This window comes from Trichosurus vulpecula, chromosome 5, assembly GCF_011100635.1.
Source record: "Trichosurus vulpecula isolate mTriVul1 chromosome 5, mTriVul1.pri, whole genome shotgun sequence".
Lineage (NCBI taxonomy): Eukaryota > Metazoa > Chordata > Mammalia > Diprotodontia > Phalangeridae > Trichosurus > Trichosurus vulpecula.
In genome coordinates this window covers 39,524,055-39,545,426 of record NC_050577.1, presented here as the reverse complement: position 1 = coordinate 39,545,426, position 21,372 = coordinate 39,524,055, and the positions used below count along the sequence as shown (strand labels likewise).

Below are 21,372 nucleotides of genomic sequence, written 5' to 3'. Positions count from 1 at the left end.
GAGAGAAGGGAAAGTGAGTGAGCATCCTTCTTCCAGAAAGGGAAGGGAATAAGCATTTATGCAGCACCTACTGCATGTCAGGCACTGTGCTGAAAGCTGTGCAAACGAATGGCCTTCATCTGATCTTCACAACCACCCTGGGAGGTAGGTGCTGTGATTTATCCCCATTTTATAGTTGAGGAGGCAAACAAAGGTTAAGTGACTTGCCCAGGGTCACACAGTAAGTGAGTGTCTGAGGTCAGATTTGAATTCAAACCTTCCTTACTCTAGGTCTAATGCTCTCTGTCCACTGCACCACCTAGTTGCCTCTTAAAAAAAAAGACATTGTCTGGGTTAATGTCCCAAATGGAATCAGACCAAATGAATCTTTATCAAATGCCATGTACCAACATGCCCTAGTCCACTAGACCCTAGGGATGTAAAGATGAAATAAGACGGTCCTTGTCCCCTAAGAGTTTACATGCTACTAAGGCAATGAAACACATTCACAGGTACATAAACACAAGATGTATACAAAATAAATACAGCCTGGACCCCTCCTACCTTTCTAGTCTTTCTGTACCTTCCTTGCTCTTACAGACTTTACAGACTCATCAATCCAGCGCCCCGACCTCACTACTTTTCCTTGAACAAGACCCTCCATCTCCAGAGTCTGGGTATTTGAACTGGCTGTTCCCCAGGCCTGCAATATTCTACTCCTTCATCGTTCCTTAGCTTCCCTGGCCTCCTTTGAATCTCAGCTTCTATGGGAAGCTTTTCCCAGTTCCCTTTATTGCTACTGCCTTCCCTCTGTTGATTATCTCCCATTTGCCCTGGGTATACTTTTTATCTATTTGTTTGCATGTTGTCTCCCCATTACACTGTGAGCTCCTTGAGGGCAGGGACTGTTTTTGCGCTGCCTCTGTATCCCCAGTGCTTAGCAGAGTGCCTGACACAGAGTAGGGTTTAATAAATGCTTGTTGACTGATTCACAATGATGGGGAGGCATTGGTGATTATTCCCAATCTTCGCCAACCCTCCCAATGATTGTCCTGTCTCTTGAAGTGGCCCTTTAACTCTGCTCACCATCCTGGAGCACCAAATATGACCCTTCGTCATGGAGGGTCCTGGAACTCCCTCCATGCATGGAGAACTGGTCTAGTCAGCTTATTACTGCTTCTGTGATTCCTTTCACACTCACAAGACTTAAGGAAATCTTTGTGCATAGAAAGCAAAAACAAGTATCCATCTTTTACATCAGGAAAACTTTATCCTCAGAAGAACCACTTCTCCCCCACCCCAGTTGAACCCTCCAGATAAGAAGATCATTAGGGTTGGGGAGTGGTCACATTGAAGATGGCAGGAGTTTGCTCTGGGGACGAGAAACAGGTACTGACTTATCCCCATAGGGAGGGGGCAATGTCAGTGACTACCAGCCACTGTCTCTATCTTGCATGTACTTAAGTATTTCCTGAATGTAAACTCCTTGAGGGCAAGGTTTGTTTCTGCCTTTCTTTGTAACCCAGTGCTTAGAATGGTTCCTCACATGAATGCTTATTGACTTAGCTACCAAAATGGCTCCTTGGCCCTTGGTCAAATGTGAAGAATGGTTAGGAACACGTACTTTACTTTTGCTTTATTTTGCCATCCTATATGCATTTGAGTAGCTAATGGTCATTCCTATGAAAAAGGAAAGGTTGAGGAGGAAAAGATATTCAGGTCCCCAAAGCTTCTCCACTCAATGCGGGGCATCAGAAGGACAACTCATTTAACCAAAGCCAATAAAAGGCAGTCCTATTATAAATTGCCACTCCTAATATAAATGTTTAAATCACCTTAACTTTGGACAACCAAAGTAACTCACCAGGTACTTTGTCAGTGTGCTGCTCAGATCTCTCATTCCAATGCTTAAATGTGTCCTGTATTCGAAACCTTTTCCAAATTCAATGGTTGAAAAGTCTTCATGATGAGAGGTGGTATTCAGGGCAACAACAAATAAACCCAGCAACCCTTATGAACATAAATAAGAGAGACAAAACATAAGTGGGTCCAAATGAAAAAAAAAAACTAAATAGATGCCTTTCCCATAATAAGACCCTATGCAGTAGCAATTAATGCATGTCTACTAATCAATTAATCATGAAACAAGTTTTTTTAATCTCTTACTATAACCCAGGCACTGTGCTGGGTGGAATGTGGTGTAAGATGTTGTTCTAAGCCTAATTTTCTTCGACAATGCTTTCCATTTTTCCTAGTTGTTCTTATGAAATAGTGAGTTCTTTTATAGGTAATTTATGTTTTCAGATTGGTCAAATACCAGGTTGCTGAGCACCATTATTTCTTATTCTCTCTTTCATTATCTGTCCCATTAGTCTACTGTTCTATTTTTAACCACTTCCAAATAGTCGATGAGTCCTACTTTATAATATAGTTTGAAATCCGAGAGTGCTATCCCCCTTCATCATTCCTACATTTTTGCATTTTTCCCTTTCATATTCTAGTTCCTACAAATGAATTTTGTTGTAAATTTGTCTAGTGCTGTAAAATATCTCTTTTATAGTTTGGTATAGTGTTAAATACGTAATTCAGTCAGTCAAAAAACATTTGTTAAGTGTCTACTATGTGCCAAACACTGTGCTAAGTGCTGGGGATACAAAGAGGGAAAAGACAGTCCCTGCCCTCACAAATAAGGGAGACAACAAGCAAACAAATATGTACAAACAAGTTATATACAGGATATATACATGTATAAATATATATATATATATGTATATATATATATATACACACAGGATATAAGTGTGTATGTATATGATATAGATAGATACAGGATACATATATATATAGAGAGAGACATATGCATATACACACACACACATATATATATATGTATATATATATATGAGGGAAGGCATTAGAATTAAGAAGGATTGCAGAAGATGAGCTTTTCGTTGGAACTTAAAGGAAGCCAAGGAATCCATTTTATTTATATTGCCATTTTTAATTATATTGGCCCAGTTCAGTCATGAACACAGTCATGAGCAACAAGTTATTTATGTTGGTTTATTTTCTTTCTTCATGGAACACTTTGTGACTGAATCTATACAAGTGTTGAGTGTGCTTTGGTAGATTGACCCCAAAATATTTTATGTATTCTGAATTTATTTCGAATGAGATTTCCTTTCCTATTATTCCTTCTTGGATTTTGTGATTCTCATGTAAAAAGCTGCTCACTTTGGTGGGTTTATTTCATAGAATGCAAATTGGCTAAAGCTATAAATCTCAGTGTTTCTTCACTGATTCCTTAGGGTATTCTAAATAAACCCTCAGATCATTAACAAAGAGGGACGGTTTTATTTTTGCCCATCTTTACCCCCTTTTTTCTTATAGGTTTGCTAGCATTTCTAGAATTATGTCAAATAGTGATGTCAAATATTGCTTAAGGGAGACAGTGTATCTTTTATTGTGTATTTTTAGTGTATCTACATCATGTGACTCCTAGAGAACTCATAAAGAAAGTAAGCTGCTCGCCATTAGATTAGGGGTGGGAGGGAGTTCTGAAGTTTCAGAGAGCTAATTTAATGACAAATTTCTGGACCTTCATCTTTCAAGACCTGCACAGAGGGAACAGATCTAGTAGGAAGAGATTCCCATTTGACAAGTCCACAGTGACCCAGAGATTCCAGACTGAACTAGAATTGCATGATCATAGAATACTCCTTCTACTGCCCAAATAGTAACCCAAGTCAAGCCAAACCAATGTTATTTTAATAAATAAAACCTCAAGCTAGAACTGAATCCTCTAGAGATATGGTTCCTGGGATATTATGGCTGTGCACAGTTCTGTAACAAATACAAGGATTTAAGCCAAAATAAGACCATCCCTTGTGCTACAGAGGTAGGACCAGCAACCAATTGCTCTTTGCAATTCCCTTCATAAAGAGTTCTAGCACATCCCTAAAAGAGCTGCATAAGAGGGGGAAAGGAAGCCCGCGGGACATCTTTAAAGGTCTGATTTGCTACTATTTCAGCAAATTCCAAGATCCAGAGACGCCCTGGAATGCAGGTTGAAAGGTTGAACAAATCCCACGACATTTTTCAGTAGGTTACCTTGTTCTCTGAGCTCATCTGATTTCTTTTCAAGCCTCCAGAGATCATCAGTCCCATGCTGGAGACCATCAGAAAAAATGAGTATCACCTAGAGAGAGATAAAGCAGGAGAAAGGGAAGGTTTGGCAGCTAAAAACTAATTACAGTAGGGGAGGAAGAAAAGAATACCAAGATTTTGGACCCAGAAAATAGTAGTTACCTTTCCATGATTTTCAGAGTGATTAAATAGACTCCAAAGTGACTCTAGATCAGCCACTTGAAGGTGAGATGGCCCATTGACCGTGACTTGTCTCAGGGTTTCCATCATTGTTTTTTCATAGATCTGGAACCTGGGTTCAAAACTGGCATCAGTGTTCACCTTAAATGCCACACTAACTTGGGTCTTTCTCCCACAGCTCACCCCTCTTAGGGAATTAATAGACTCTAGGAGGCCTGGAAGGTAAGATTCAAGGTGTGGTTGACCCTCAAATAAGGTCTGCCCTCTCTGATGGGTCGAGATGTCAAAGCCCACGACAGTATCCACAAAGCAACCTGGAGATAGAGGGGGAAAATAATCACCCATTAATGTACAGACCCAAGAAATGATAGGAGGGATAGGAAGGAAGGGGGAGAATTAGCCAATTATAGAATTATGAATTTCTTTTTTAAAAAGCATATAAGGCATTTGAGACTACTGTGATCTTCTCAATTTACACAAATAAAAGAACTTTAACTCAAGTCTTCCTAACTCCACGTCCTATCTACCTTCCTCTGGGTATGAGAATCGATGTGTGTGAGTACATGAAATAGAAAACTGGTCCTACCTCCGCCATGTGCCAAGGGCATTGGTACAAAGGAAGTGATTGATGACAGCTAGATGGTGATCTAGCTGAGGATAGCTCAGTGCCTCTACCACAGTTTTGAGCAGGTCAGCTACCTCCTTACCCCTCTCCGAGAGCATAACCTGCTGATGACAAGTTTTCTAAGGAGTGGGGAAGAGGGATGCCATGGAACGCAGTCAGGAAACTGGAAACTGGCAAGACGTCCAATAAGACTACAAAAAGCAATGGGAAAGGGGTACACTTACTCTTTTGCTGACAATTGTTACAGATTTCCCGGATGACCCTTTTTTTCACATATGCTTCCTTCAAGTTATCAAAATTAGACACCGTGATAATCTTCTCAGGGTTGTGGGTGATATGGAGAAACTCATCATTTCGAACATTCCCAATGCCCAAGGCCATGATACACACACCAAGCTCTCTCAGCTTTGCCACAGCCTCAGTCACCATGGTCATGCTTCCCTTTGGCTTCCCAGATAGAACAACAAACAGTATCTGAGGGACTCCAGACATGATCCTGCTCCCAGAAACCAACGTGTCCTTCATGTGGCGAAGCGCATCTTCTAGCCGAGGACTTCCATTGCGCTTTAAAGTAGCCAAAATCTTAGCTTTCCGCTCATTTTTATCCAAGGTATCATTCAGTTGGATTATTTCCTGGTAAAGGGTGCCTAACTGGGACATCCCAACATGCGTGTTTTCAGATGAAACATCAAGATTATCAATGATGTCTGCCAAAAAATAAACCATTTTGCCGAACTCCAGCTCAGTTACCAAGTCAGAGCCATCGCAAAGGAAAAACACATCTGCTTTTTCTGTGTCACAAACTGAAAAAAGAAGGAAACAAAATTCTATATTATATATGTATATATCGAGGGAGGGGGAGAGATGGGAGGAAAGGGAAAGAGCGAAGGGGGAGGGAGCAGAGGCAGCACCTTTCCTAAGCTCATATGACTCACATTCCACAGATGGCTCCACCAAGGAGCAAAGTTGGGTGAGAGAGAGAAGAAGAAAATTTGGTGCACAGAGAGTGAGGGGAAAGGGGAACGAATGACAAACATCATCATTATCATCATCATCATCATCATCATCATCATCATCGATAGCATTTTTATAGCTTTAACATCTGCAAATCACAATCACTTTACAAATAACTCATATGATGGTCACAATAACCCTGGGAGGTAGATACTGTTAGTATCATCCCTATTTTACAGATGAGGAAACCAAGGCATACAGCAGTTAAGTGACTTGCCCAGGATTACACAATTAATAAGGGTCCGAGGCCAGAGCTGAACTCACATCTTCGTGACTCAGGCCCAGCGGTCTGTTCACTCTGGTGCCACCTAACCGCTTCCATTTTAGAATAACTAATATGGAAGGCCAAGGATGATCACCAAGTGAAGGGAAGTAAGACATGACAGAGGGATCCGATTGCTAGAAGCCCTTCTTAGACACTTACTGGTTTATTTAAACTTTCTCAGCCTCAGCTTTCTTATTCGTGAAATAGGGATGATGGCACCTATCTTGTCCAGTAGTTGTAAGGATCCACTGAGATGGTATTTGTCAAGCACTTTATAAACCCCAAAGCTATTGTTTTTATTATCTGAAGTGGCTGTTCATATGGCAATGCTCACCAGAGGCATTTTTAGTATGAAATGTGGCCATAACAATAGGAGGGAAATCTAAAGTTCCCACATGGATACACTGATGTTAAGTTCCCCAAAGAGAAATGGGAAGGTGTTTGATGTGAAGCTCTTCTAAGGGAATGGATTAGGGGGTGTAGAACTGGTAGAATTCTTAGAGATCATCTAGTCCTATCTCCTCATTTTATAGATGTGGAAACTGAGGCTGAGAGAAGAGAGGTGATACGATTAAAGTCACACAGGTAGTAAGAAGAAGAGTCAAGGTTTGAATGTAGGTCCTTCTGAAGACAAATTTGGTTCCCTTTCCACTATGGCGGTAACCCAGGGGCACTGGTTACTGAAGTCTGAGAGCACACTAAAGGCATGAGATGCGTCAAGAGCCCAAAGGCTTAAAAGTGAATTCAATTTCAATCAATTCAACTTTTAAAAAAAGACAACAATCACCAACTATGTGTAATACACCATGGAGGGCACTATAGATGGCAAGGCAAAAATGAAATAGTCCTTGCCCTCATAAGGGGTTATAGCTTGTTGGAATGAAGAGCAGGTGAAAAGCTGATCTGTTACCAGCTACAAACCTTCTCGCTTCAGTTGGGTCTCAAACTGACCAATGATACCACAAATCAACTGGATCAACAGAACATCAGGAATGGAAATGTAATAAGCTAAGGACAGAGAAGGAAGACAATGGAAACTTCCCTCTCTGAAAAGAAAGAGAGACCCTACAAAATAATGAGGACCTCTGAGATCCACGTGCATATTGTAAGTCATTCTTCCCTTGTAGACTCAAAGGATTAAGAATTGGAAGGATCACAGAATCAGATTTAGAGCAAGAAGGAACCCTAGAGGTCTTATATTCCAGCCCCCTTAGTTTACTGATAAGGAAATTGAGGCCCAAAGAGGTTGAACCAAGGTCACATGGATAATGTGTGGCAGCCTTAATGTCATTGTTTCACATTAGTTTCAGACAGATCTAGTATGTGACTTTTAAAGTAGGAACTTACCATCAAGTGAATTGTCACAAGCTTTTTTCTCAATGGGTAGGTAAATTTCTTTCAGTTTTTCAAAATTGTCTACCATGAAATAATTGTCTTTTGAGCCCGTTATAACAAAGAGTTCTTTCTCAGAAGCACCATGTACACCCACTGCATAGATGATGATGTTTTTATCTCTTAGTGTCTTGGCTGTGGCCTCAAGATCTTTACTATCATGAGACTCCCCATCAGTAATCACAATGAGCATTTGCTTTACACCGCTGTTGATTCGACTGCCATTTTTCTCAGTAAATAACTCATGGGATTTCATCAGAGCCTTGGCTGTGTAAGTGTTTATTCCTCCTCTTGTGTAGTTAAGTCCCTTAAGGACACCTTCCTTGGTCTGGTGGGTATTAAGGTGGAAGAGGATTTCAGGATCATCTGAATATCTGAGGGCTCCAAATTGAACATGGTCTCTGCCAACATCCGCCTTGTTCACCAGGTGCATCGTGAAGTTTATCATGCTCTGATGCTGAGAATAGCTGATGCTTGAGGAATCATCCAACACAAATACGATGTCTAGTTTTTGAATCTGTTTGCATTCTGCAAGAAGGAGAAAGGTTTCATAATAAAGGCCATGCAGTCAACACCCTGTAGCATCTGTTGGGAAGAAGCAATTCTCATGGAAGACTGCACACGGCGGACACTAAAGAGATAATCCCAGAGCTGGAAGAAACCTCAGCTGCCAACTGATACTAGAAAAAAAGGATTCCCACTATGAAATACTTTACAAGTAATCACTTAGCTATTGCTCAAAGATGTCCAGGGAGGGAGAACCCACAACCTCCCAAGGCAGCTAATTCCTCTTTTCGGCAATGCTACTCATTTGCAAGATTTTCCTGAGATCAAACCTCAAAATGTTCTTTGTGACCTTCTGCTCCTACTTCTGTACCATGGAGTCAAATTTAAAACCTACTTTCACAGATGGACCTTTTGAGTATTTGAAGACAGCTGTCATGCCCACTCTGGATCTTTCTCCATCCCCGAGTTCCTTCCATATTCCACATGGATTACTTTCCTTTGCCTTCCCTCTGAATATCTCCTTCAGTTGTCTGTTCTCTATACTGTGTTGTTTCTAAACTGATATTTGAGGAAACCCTAATTATTACTAACTGAAGATCAGCATTTGAAATAAGATATTTCATTCATTTATACCCAGAAAAACATACACATATCGGAGAAAAGAAGGCATGGCCACATGGCTAAACTTGCCTTGGCTCTGAAAAGTTGGATTTACAGAACTGTTGGCTCAGTTCTTTAATCTGTGGCACCCACAATATACCATTGGATTCTCCCTCTCTCTCAAAACTGGATGAACCTCATGGGGTAAGTTAAAACCCACAATTGCCTTTAATTTGTATGTTGATTGATGTGTTCCATGATTGCTCTCTTTGGCATTAGCTGCCAGTGAGCTAAACACTACATGTTTTACAAATAACTGCCTGATGGTTTTCGAATAAGAAAGACGTGAAATGGCTTGAAACTATAACTTATTCTCTTCTGTGGACTCAACTGGAAGACAAATATATAAATATAAAATCTTTAAAACTAGAAAGGGAGATCTGTGTTCAGGTCATCTACAGGAGAATGCAAAAGTAGAAAGGAATAGGAGAATTTAAAGGTGATGAGGGAGACTACCTTTCCATCTCCAACACCATACTACTCATGGATCTCTCTAAACATGTCTATATATTTCAATACTACATCCATACATATCTCTTCTAAGACTTGTAACTAACTCTTAAAAAATGTTGGAAAACATCAAAGCCAGATTTTAGGTCAGTATGTTTTTTCCCCAAGACCTTATGATACTTTGTTGTTGAGTCATTTTTCAGGCATGTTCAACTCTTCATGACTGCATTTGGGGTTTTCTTGGCAGAGATATCAGAGTGGTTTGCCATTTCCTTCTCCAGCTCATTTTACAGATGAGGAACTAAACCAGAGTTAAGTGACTTGCCCAGGGTCACCCAGCTAGTAAAGGATTGAGGCAGGATTTGAACCATTAGTTCAAGTCTTTCTGATTCCAAGCCCAGTACTCTATTCACTGTCCCACTTAGCTGCCCATAAATTTTTTTAGTTGTTTTTCAGTCATGTCTGACTTTGTGATTCCATTTAGGATTTTATCGGCAGAGATATTAGAGTGGTTTGCTATTCCCTTCTCTATCTCATTTTACAGATGAGGAAACTGAGGTTATTTCGCCCAATTCTTAATTCCTAATACCCATGGCTACCAGAGCCTTGGTTAAAAACATATAGAGTGAAAAAAATAGTATTTTTCCAAAGGCAGCTTTAATTATGTCCAAGGACTGGTACAGAATTATGAATTCTAGCTTATTATTACCATGATTGTGATTTTTATTATTATAACAAAACTCATTTAAGAAGTATTAACATCCCATGTTCTAGAAGACTACATTCAAGTCATTTTAGGGAAAATGGGGACCACTTGCCATCAAGAGTGCAAATATCAAAAACCAGCTTATCTTCAAGTAGCTTTTGGTTATCAAATCTCTCAACATAATAAACCAAGTTTGCATTCCCGGTGATATGCTCTAGCTGAGGTGATTTTGATCGGAAGATCGCAACCAAAAGGATAGTGACTCCTTTATTCCGAAGATCTAAAGCTGGTTGTTGAAAGTTGTCATGTGCCTTCCCATCGGTGATGAGGACAAGAAACTTCTTGACCCCCGAACGTCCTCCCTTCGAGGGTTCAAAGTAATCAGACGCAAATCTCAGTGCTTTTCCTGTATAGGTTTTTCTTCCAATGGGATTCATTCTGTCAATTGCATCAAAAATGTCATTTTTGGTCATATATTCAGTCAGCCCAAATTCTTTCTTGGTAACATTGCTGAACTGGATGACACCAACATGGCCTTGATCAATGCCAACATGAGACTTGTCCACCAGGTTTTTCATAAATGCTTTTATTTTACCAAAGGTAGCGGCTCCTATGCTCCCGGAACTATCCACCAGAAATATGACGTCTGCTTTTTTGTCTTTACAGTCTGTAGGTTATTAAAAAAAACGGTGTTAATCCAGATAACCATTTTCAAACTAAAAAGATAGCAAAAACAAATATTATTAAAATATTAAATCATGTTATAAAAATCAATTCAAATTGTATGATGCATTCTTTCCTTCAGGTCATGAGGGTTCCTCCCTCATACATTAACTCGATGAAAAGTATTCCAGGGGTCAAAGGATATGAACAGGCAGTTTTTGGATGAAAAAAAAATCAAAGTTCTGTATGGTCATATAAAACTGCTCTAAATCATTAGAAGTGCAAATAAAACAACTTTGAGATATCACCTCATACCAATCAAATTGGCTAAAATGATAGAAGGGGTGGAAGAAGAAAGAACGAAAAGTATCCTAGGGGCTGAAAGAGTATATACTGCGTCATTTACTCCAAGCAGTATTTGATGTAATAGAAAAATATTATTCCATATCAGCACTCTATAACATCTTTTTCTTGAGTTTTCCAAGGAGAATTCATAAATCTACCATGGAAATTCAAAGAATCACAGAATCTTAGAATTGGGCGGAAACCCAAAGAAGGTCTTGTCCAACCTGTGTCTGAACAAGAATTCTCTCTATAACATTCCTAACAAGTAATCATCCAGCCATTGTCTGAGGACCTCTAAGAAGGAAGCAGTCATTATCTTCCTAGGAAGTCCATTCTACCTCCAGTCTAACTGTTAGGAAGCTTTTCTTGACATTGAGCCTGAATCTGCCATATTGCCACCAGGCCTATCTCATAACTTGATCATCTATCATCTGGAAGCCATTTGTGAATAAATGTGTGGGATCGAGTGATTTCTCTTACCTCTTTCATGGCAGATGCTCCGAACAACTTCATCTTTTATGCTTTTTAAAGAGTCAAAATTATGTACAAATTTAACTCTGTCCTTTGATCCTGCTATGTCTTCTAGCTCACTTATATTAGCTCCTTTGACGCCAATTGCATGAATGATGACGTCTTCCTCCATTAGTCTCTTGGCTGGTTCTGCAACTTTATCCCTGGACTTCCCATCTGTTAGGACGAGGAGATGGCAGGGGATGTTGCTGGGCTGCTTCTTCTTGGAGTCCTGTATCACTTGGAGCATGAAATTCAGGGCTGCCCCTGTATTTGTTTTGTGTCCCATCTGTCGGATATTGAGAATGGCTTTGCCTAAGTTCACCTTGTTAGAGTATACGCCAATGCCAAACTCCTCTTGACTTTCAGTTGAATACTGCACTGCTCCAAACCGGACCTTCTCCGGAGCAACAATAAACATTCGTGTCACCTCGATCATGAAATTCTTGATTTCTCGGAAGTATTTTTTAATGCTTCCTGAGCCATCAATGAGAAAATAGATATCAGCCTTTTCTGTTTCAATGCAGCCTGCAAAGGAATGATAAAAAGTTTATGCCTTATTAATGTTGGTGCACTCAGAAGGAGCATCTGACGAAAAACATTAAGACTTTGGAAGTTTTAAAGAAAGGCTTCTTCAGCCATTTTTCTGGATCCTTTACATGATATCAATAGATGTGGAAAAGGGGATCATTTGAATGTTGGAGGCCTTCTATAACTCTAAAACAAAAAGGACTAGGATTGTATTTAAGAGGTACGTACAGATAGATATACATAGTCAGGTGTCCACATGGGAAGTTAAGTTTTTAAAAGCAAACAATTAAGCATGTATTAAGCACCTACTTTGGGCCAGGTACTGTGTAAAGTACTAGAGATTCAAAGGCAAACTTAATTAGTCCCTGCACTCAAGGGTTTTATATTTGGTCTGGGGATACAACATATGCACAAATAAGTATGTATAAGATATATTTAAAATAAATATAAGACATACTTTCGAAGTTGTTATTCATTTTAGAAAATAGAAATGGAGTGAAAAGGAACCTAGTGGAGGCCATGTCCAGTTAAGGGAAAAATGCTGGTGACAAATTAATTCTTTCCAAATAACTTAATCTCCTAATAACTTTTTTATAATTTATCACTGTGGAAATTCCTAATTATTCAACTCTAGTGAGTGTATAGAAAATGATTTTTCCTTTGAAAGTTTGCAACATAAAACTTTTGAAGGACTTGCATTGATGGAAGGAATTTCCTCATCTAATAATTCATTATGCTAGTGAAATCACAGATCCAGTCCCTATCCATTAATGTGCCACAATTTATTTAAGAATTCCCCCTTTTTTGGAAGATTGCTTCTAGTTTGGGTTTTTTGCAATTATTAATAAATGTTTCTGTGAAAATCTCTGAATGGATATCTCTTTTCAAGTGTTACTGGGTTTATTCTCAACAATAGAATATTCCATCAAGGGGTATGATGATTTTTCCCTGACTTTTACTGCACACTATTATATTGCTTTTCTTTTTTTCTTAAATGGATTTTTTATTGTTATCATTTGGTTTTCTATCATCTAGATTTCCCCCGTCTCCTTTCTCTTTCAGCTCTTCCCTTCCAAAGAGTTATCTCTTATAGCAAAAAACAGATTCCTTTTCAAAAAGACTATACAAATGGGGATCATACTGCTTGCCTTTTCAATTGGTAGGACAGGAATTAGGGCAAGAGAATTAGGAACTCAAAATTTTAAAAGCGAATGTTAAAAAAATTAACATGGCAATTGTGAAAAAAATTATATACATGGGCAATTCTTCTAGCAGTGAATGAGTGTGTCTGTTCCTCAACAACTTTGCCAACAATTTTCCTTGTATTTAATAATCTTTGCTAATTTTATGGTAGATGATGTCCCCAAGCGGCTTTAATTTGTATGTCTCTCTAAGTTTAAAGCTGCATGAAGACTTTTCAGACACCCTGTATGAATAGACAATTAAAAAAAAAGGAACAAGATTAACAATCACTTGGTGGTGAAGGGAGAAAAAAGCAGGGAGAGGCACATTGAAACCACAAATTAAATAAAGTTTTAATACCTAAAATCGTACTAAAATTGTTGGAACACCCTGTATTCATTGACCATTGTCCATTGTGGGTGAGAAGTATCTTTGTGAATGAGCTGTTTTAATAACAACTCACCAAATTTAGATACCTCTACATTTCACCTGGGGCAACTAGAATCAGAGCTATGGCAGAATAAAATTGAAAATGCGGAGCTGAAGACATACCTGTCCTGTAACGTTCCGTTTGTTCATGTTGGACAGACATCCTGTACTGTATTTCATACTGGAGTTTGTTTAGAAAAGTGATACTGTAAGGTTCCAGGTCTGTGTAGCTCTTCTGGATGGAAATATAATGATCTGCAGGGTAAGACACTATCTGTTCCAACTGGGTGATGTTGTAGCCTTCAATGCCTATGGCAAAGATGGAAACATCCTGCAGGAGAAGGTCCTCAGCAGCTTCATTCACCTCGTCTTCTGATGATCTATGAGTGACCAGGACAGCTATCTGTCGCACGCCCTGGGCCTTCCTGCTGCGGCTAAAGACTTCTTCTCTGGCCTTTTTCAAGGCTTCCCCAATATAGGCCTTCCCATCTCTTAGAGAGAGACTCCCAATGGCTTGTATGATCTCAGCTTGGCTCATGTGGGCTTCCAGAGGAGTCACCACCTCTGCCGTGTCACTGAACCTCAACATGCCTATCCTGGTACAACCTTCCCTCACATCCATGGAGACTGTGATGTTCTCCAGGAACCTCTGAAGGTCTTCCAAATGTCCTCTGACCTCCAAGGACTCATCCAACAGGAAGACAATGTCGGCCATGGAATCTCTTTCACATGCTGTGAGGACAAAGGAAGAATCCAAAGGTTAATATAGCCTGCTTATCTACTTTGGTGAAGACAACATTCAGCTACTTGAAAGACATTGTAAAAGTAAAGTTCATTGGATATCTGGAGTCCAAAAGACCTGGGTTCAAATCCTGCCTCTGGTACTTACTAGCTGTGATTGTCTCAAGCAACTCTCTGAGGTTATAAATGATAGATGAGTTGCAAATGGCATCAGTTCTCTTGACACAAATCATACATTCTTAATGTATTGTTGATCTCACAGAATTGTGGGGCCAAAGAGAGAGAATGAATGCAACCTTAAAGTGTGATAGAAACACAAGCTATCATCATTGTAGCTAATTCCAAATTAACAGATAAGAACAATAAAGGTGCATCAAATCTAAACTCGGGTCTTCCTGATGCCAAGTCCAGTACTCCAACACCTATGCCCATAAAAGTACTAATTAACAGGGCAGAAGTCATTTCTAAATTAGTATGATAGCTGTGTGCAGTCAGATTACTGGCTGGTTACAGCAACATAAAAAAACCAAACCAACTGGAGTTTCTTTTGTTATGGTTTTCCACAGGGTCATAGATTTGGACCTGGAAGGAAATTCAAAGGTTATTTTGTCCAACTGCCTCATTTTACAAATGAGGAATCTCAGGCTCAAAGTTAAAATACTTGTCAAAGGTCACATAGTAAAGTGGAAAGGCAGGATTGGAACCCAATACTAACTCCAAACTGAGTACTCATTCCACTGCAGAAGCAAGGATTAAAATTTTAAAAAAAATAATGCAATTACAGCGGCTCCAACCCAAAATGTAATTCTGTCAGATGATGGTCTCTTCTGCTAAAAGGTACTGCAAATGAATTTAGACTCTAAACGGGCGTTTCCCTTTGCTACCATGTTATCTCTGCTTGGCAAGGAGATTGAAGAGACAAAATGACTTATTTGCTCAGAGTTGCTCTTAAAACAATATTAAAGATTGCTGTTACTGTACACAACATTCTCCTCATTTCACTCTTCATTATTTCATGCAAATCTGCCCATGTTTTTCTAAGATCATCAGGCTCATCATTTCTTATAGCACAGTAGTACTCCGTCACGATCATGTACCATAGCTTGTTCAGCCATTTCCCAGTTGACGGGCATCCCCAGTTTCCAGTTCTTTGCCACCATAACGAAAGCTGCTATCAATATTTTAAAATTTAAGTGTTCTTTTTCCTTTTTCCTTAATCATATTTGGAAACAGACCTAATAGTGCTCTGTTAGTAACTTAAAAAGGCCAAGGTCTCCTACTGCATCCAGGGCCATCTCCAGTCGTCCTGATCTATATCTTGCCACTTGCTCTGGAGGAGAAAGTGAGGCCGGTCACTTTGCACAGCCCTGACTCACTTAAGTGTAATTCACTTGCATGTCATGGCATCACTGTTATGGTCCTCTTTGAGAAAGAAGGACAAATGGTGGCAGCAAATGAATTAACAGCAAAGATAACCATGTCCTTAGAGAGGCTGCTAGGTGGCACCATGGTGCACAGATAGCTGGGCCTGGAGTGAGAAAGACTTGAGTTCAAATTTAACCTCAGACACTTGGAAGCTGGGTGACTCTGAGCAAGTCACTTACCCTCTGCCGGTCTTTCTTCCTCAACCATAAAATGGGGATAGTAACAGCCCTTACTTCCCAGGGTTGTTGTGAGGATCAAACAAGATAATCTTCATAAAGCACTTAGCACAGTGCCCAGCACATAGTAGGTGCAATATAAATGTGTTTCTTTCCTTCCTTCTTTCCTAGAGACACCATGTCTTAGAGAAATTTAACTTATTCAAAACAACTACCCCAACGAGGGATAGAGAAATCCCAGTAACTGCCTCAGGCAACCAATATTTGCTCTCCTTGCCAAGCAGAGACAAGGACATGATAGGCAGGGGCACAATACTTTAAAATATAAATTCATTCGCAAAATTTCCCAACCGACAATTACAGAAAGTTACCATCAGCATCACCTCACAAAACAGTGAAAAGAAACTGAGGAGGAAATGAAAAAGAAAAAATCTGTAGATGATATTGGAAGCAAGCTAACAAATATATGTGAAGTGGAACATACTGTTTAAGTTTTCTATGGTGATTTTATTCTTGTTAGCAACAAACATGGAACCACTTCATTTGGATTCCACCATCTCAGTGAGTTACTAATAATGATAATGAATTGAAATTAGGAAGTACAGCTGAGGCTGACCCGACCAAATACATACTGGTTACTGTATATATTGAAGAAATCCATGCTGGAAGCAACACAATTTTAAAGGAACCAATGGTTTACTCTTCAACATATTTCAAAGAGATGAAGATTTCGAAAGAATGGAAAAGATTATGTATTTTATTATTATCCAGAAAGGTGATCAGGAAGAAATCAACTACTGCAAAAATCTGCCAAATTCCTCATCTTTTATTGTGAACAATCTACGCACCCAGTGAGGGATCCTTGACGAAAATAAGAGATGAGAATAAGCAGGCTTTTGCAGATGATCTTTGACCGTGGCCCACGTCTTCACAGGCACAGTTAATAGAGAGATATAGGGAATATAATATCCACTTGTGTCTATTGTTTGTAGATTTCTTTTAAGAGCATATGATTTGATGGAGCAAAACGTGGACTTAAAATTTCTCCAACAAGGTATCTTTCACACATTAAGACCATACAAGGTTTTGTTACAGATGTGATCAAAGTCCTTCTCTAGCTCATTTTATAGATGATGAAATTGAGGCAAACAAGGTTAAGTGACTTGCCCAGGGTCACACAGATAGTAAATGTGTGAGGCCAGATTTGGACTCAGGTCTTCCTGACTCCAGGCCCAGGGCTCTGTCCACTGTACCACTAGCTGCCCCATATCATTATTATAAATACACCAATCAATAATGACGTGTATAAGTGGATCAAAGGCATGGCTAAAGACATGTAGGACCAGAAAAGGAATTGGGTATGTACTAGTATCTAGTAAATATGGAAAGAATCTTAGGATGCACATGAAGGATTTAAATAACAGCCATACATGTTGAAAAAAAGGTGAATAGGCTACAGTTTACATAGATGGAAGGAGTGATTGCATAATAAGATCATGGACCTATTAAGTCTTGCTCTATCAACCAACAAGCATTTATTGAGTACCTACTGTATTTTTAGGATTCACAATGCGCCAAGGAATAGAGAAATGTGATTCTAATATATTTTATTTATGCAGCTTTCAAAATTTTTAAATGAACTCTGGTTTCTCCATGGAATTAGATATCTCTCATATAACTTTTGTCAACTTACTCACCTCCTTCATCAACATCTTGTATTCGTTCCTTGTGCTTTATCGTCTCCTTAATGATCCTGGTCATGTTGTCTGAAAACATGCCCACATTTCTGGCTGCCTTAAGGTTGTAGTGATACTGAGAAGTGGCCATGGCTTTTAGGTTTTCTTCAGAAGCATCTTGCATCCCCAATGCGATGATTTTCACCCCATCTCTCTTCAAGGCTTCTGCAGGTCCTACCACATCATCCTCAGATTTAGCTGAAGCCAAAACAACTAAAATCTGGGGAAATTGTTTCTTGTCTCTTTCACTCTCTGGCCCTGAGAAGTAGGTCTTGTGGACTTTCTCTAGAGCATTGCCTATTCTCAGGGACCCACCAATGTAGTCAAAGTTCTTCTTGAGATGGTTCAACATGGCGTTCTTGGTCTTGAAGGTGCTCAGCAGGAACTCCTGGCGTAGATCATCGCTGTACTGGGCAAGGGCAATCCGGAACTTGTTGGCTTCAATGGGCAGACTGTTGATCATCTTGCTCACGAAGGTTCTCACAAAGGGGAAAGACTTACTCCCCAGGTGATCAGAGCTATCCACCAGGAACACGACATCAGCAAACTCAGGACCTGCAAACCCCAAGTCAGAAACAAAGAAGAAAAGAAACTTATTATAAGACCCGGATCCTCAAAACCACAGGGCACTATAATAGTGACTTAAGAAGCATATTGTCATATTGGATATAAACCCTAAACGCAAGGAAAGCATCGTTCTGTGGTGGAAAAATCCTGGAAAAGTATCCTTAATATTGCTCTAATATTCCAATTGGAATTTAGCAAAAGCAATAAAGAGCAGGGGTACCCACAAATGGGGGAAATGATTAAACAAATTATAGTCTATGAATGTGACGTAATACAATTATGCGGTAAGAAATGATGAAGGGAATGGTTTCAGAGAAACCCAGAAAACTTGTATGAACTGATGCAGAGTGAAGTGAGAAGAATCAGGAGAATAACATTAACATTGTGAAAATGAATCAATTTTGAAAGACTTGGGAACTATGATTCATGCAATGATCAATCATGATTGAAGAGGACTGATGATGAAGACTGCTGTCCACCTCCCAACAGAGAGAGGATACAGGTGTGGGGAACCTATGGCCTTGAGGCCACATGTGGCCCTCTAGGTCCTCAAGTTCAGCCCCTGGATAGACTAATATGCAGAATTAAACACCCATTTTTGGACATGGTCACCATGGACACTTGTTTTGCCTGACTGTGCTTATTTGTTACAGGGTTTTGATTTTCTTTTTTTCTCCCCATGGTAAGTGGGGTAGCAGGTGGATGATAGACTAGAGAGAGACAGAAGGGGGAAAAACCCATGACGATTGAAAAAAATAAAATTTAATTAGCAAAGAAAAGAGGAGGCAGGGAGAGGCTTGTTTTTCCTTAACACTATGCCAGTGATTTTCAGAAATTGTTCACCATCTGGAGCCACCAATCCTTGATGTAGAGTTGAAATTAGGACAAGGTGGTACTGCTCCAGAGGAAAAGTGGACAATGAAGTGGACTTTGAAAGTGGGTTAGGATGAACAACACTGTCCTATGGAAATCTTCCCAGGGGCTTCGCATCTTGACAGTTTGCACAGACTGCCTTGTCTGTGTGTGTGGGAAGGGTATGGGGATGGGGTGGGTTTTGTTCAACTCTGGACATGAGTCAAATTAACCATGCTGAGGCATAAACCCAATATACTAGAGCCAGGTGTAGGAGGGGTGACTCTCCTACCCCATCCCAAGATACCTAGTCTCTGCTGCTGATGTTGCCTAGCATCACCTTACAAGTGGTTGCTCATTAGAATATATTGCAAGATTACTATATTAGGTAAAATTAGTATATATCATAAGAATATTAGGATATAATGTAAGATTCTAACCTCAAGAATTTCAAGAAGGTTGGGATGTTGGCTTATGGGAGAGGTTTTAAAATTATCTCTACCGCGACCATTTTTAAAGGAACGTCAGAAAGGAAACATTCATTTTGAGAAAGGTGGGGAGGAGAACTGAGTCAGGAGCGCTGAGGCAGAGAGGGAGAAGTGATGGGATTTTTTTTTCACTTGTTAAATTTCAGATGCAGTCTAACCTGCTTATTTGGGCATAAATAATAATGGCAGATCTGGATTTAGGAGACAACTTAGACCAGAGAAGAGAGTGAAAGGCACAGTCTTTTAGATTTCCCACAAATCATGGATTCTAACTACATCTTTGTTATCTCCTAATGTTTAGACATTTTGATGGCGCTGCATACTTACTGCTGGCTGTGATGTTTTCTTTTTTTAATAGACAGCCACTTTATCTGATTGGGTTTTTTTTTCAGTCTTTAGTTTTCAGTCTATCCCCACCCCTTCCTTCACTTCTGAAAATGCCTCCTTATGCATCCAGTGGTGTCCCATGACAAACATACAGTAACAGAAACCAAATGGACAAATACCAGGGCTCTGATCAGCTGATGTTCCAGCCAAGATGATTAAGGCCAACGAGATTAGCAGCATCTTCATTTTGTAGAATGTTTTTAAGCTTGGACTCTGGGGAGGAAACAAATTTATTTATAAGAGATAAAAATAAGCTTACTACATACAGGAATGTTGAGCAAAACTGGGTTTTGGGACAATGTATGTCTAGAAGGACTACATATGGGGCTCAGCAGTGGACCAATGGAATATATAATAAAGAAGAGAAATAAACAGATTTGTAACAAGGGTGGGTGGTCAGAAGTTTGTCCCAGGCAGGGCACCACAGCTTAGAGGATGCAAAAATGTTAAATAAAGATTGCACAAATTTATAATTATGACATTTACATTATCTGAGGTCTCCTCTTCATGATGTTTAACTCAGCTTTGGATGCTCAACACCTTCCCAATTCCCTCAGCTTCCTCTCTCCTCTGTTTGGAGGGTGGAACACTCAACTCCTCCCAAAGCTTTCCTTTAGAGAGGGCTGGACCTGGACTCTGGCTCACTCTCCACCACCCTCGCCAGTCTCCTTTTGCATGTCTACTTCTTCTAAACTCCCCTAAGTCTCTAAGTTCCTTGAGGGCAGGAAGTGTCTTTTTTTTCTAATTTGTATTTGTTGCTTTGGCTTTTAATGTTTACTGAATTGAAATGACAGCATTTTCATTCCTTCAGCATCACATAAACTACTTAGTAGGAACAGTAAAATCCAGAAAGTTCCAGAGAGTGCACTAAAGCCTCCACAGCTACAAACCAGGTAAGCCATTCTCTGCTCCTCTCTTGTTCTGTTCTTCCCTGGCAGATGGGATCCCCAAAAGGAGCCTTCCAGTTTCCCTGGATCTTTCTGAACAAGGGCTGCTGGCCCTGAGTTACCTCTAAAGGGTAGTATACTGGAGTTTTCACCAGGGAAGGTACTACAGGGATTAAGATCATTTGTGGGACAGTGTGGCTTGGGGCCGAGGCTTAGGAGTGAAGAGGAGAGCCCAAGGTTGGGACCCCCCGAGATACACCTCAGAAAATAATAGTAAGAAGGACCTGAGGCTTGGGGCATCATTCCCCATAGCTCAGGACTACAATTTGATTACACTAATAGCCACTAAAAAACAAAATAAATAAAATTGAGTTAGCAAAGGAGAAAGAACGTAATCAGAGATAGTTACTAGGGAGATAGAGAAGATCTTAGTTCATATTCAAAGGAAGATAATAGAGCTTAAAAAGCCACTCCTTTTTTCAATGAAAAATGTCAATTGGTCCCAAGTACAAAAAAGAGTTCTTGGAAG

The 21,372-nt window shown here is 39.8% G+C and overlaps 1 protein-coding gene across 1 annotated transcript in view; it reads right to left on the bottom strand.

The window, feature by feature from the left end:
• Positions 1 to 20,142, bottom strand: part of COL6A5 (collagen type VI alpha 5 chain) — an 85,988-nt gene extending 65,846 nt beyond the window's left edge. Inside the window, exons 1-10 of the mRNA XM_036760491.1 lie at positions 20,070 to 20,142; positions 17,624 to 18,217; positions 13,708 to 14,316; positions 11,413 to 11,970; positions 10,037 to 10,591; positions 7,557 to 8,129; positions 5,155 to 5,733; positions 4,288 to 4,619; positions 4,090 to 4,177; positions 1,844 to 1,989 (exon numbers count right to left, since the gene is read on the bottom strand). Coding sequence (XP_036616386.1) covers positions 1,844 to 1,989; positions 4,090 to 4,177; positions 4,288 to 4,619; positions 5,155 to 5,733; positions 7,557 to 8,129; positions 10,037 to 10,591; positions 11,413 to 11,970; positions 13,708 to 14,316; positions 17,624 to 18,217; positions 20,070 to 20,142 — 4,107 coding nt within the window. The remainder of the gene's footprint in view (positions 1 to 1,843; positions 1,990 to 4,089; positions 4,178 to 4,287; positions 4,620 to 5,154; positions 5,734 to 7,556; positions 8,130 to 10,036; positions 10,592 to 11,412; positions 11,971 to 13,707; positions 14,317 to 17,623; positions 18,218 to 20,069) is intronic.
• Between the last annotated feature and the right edge of the window lie 1,230 nt (positions 20,143 to 21,372).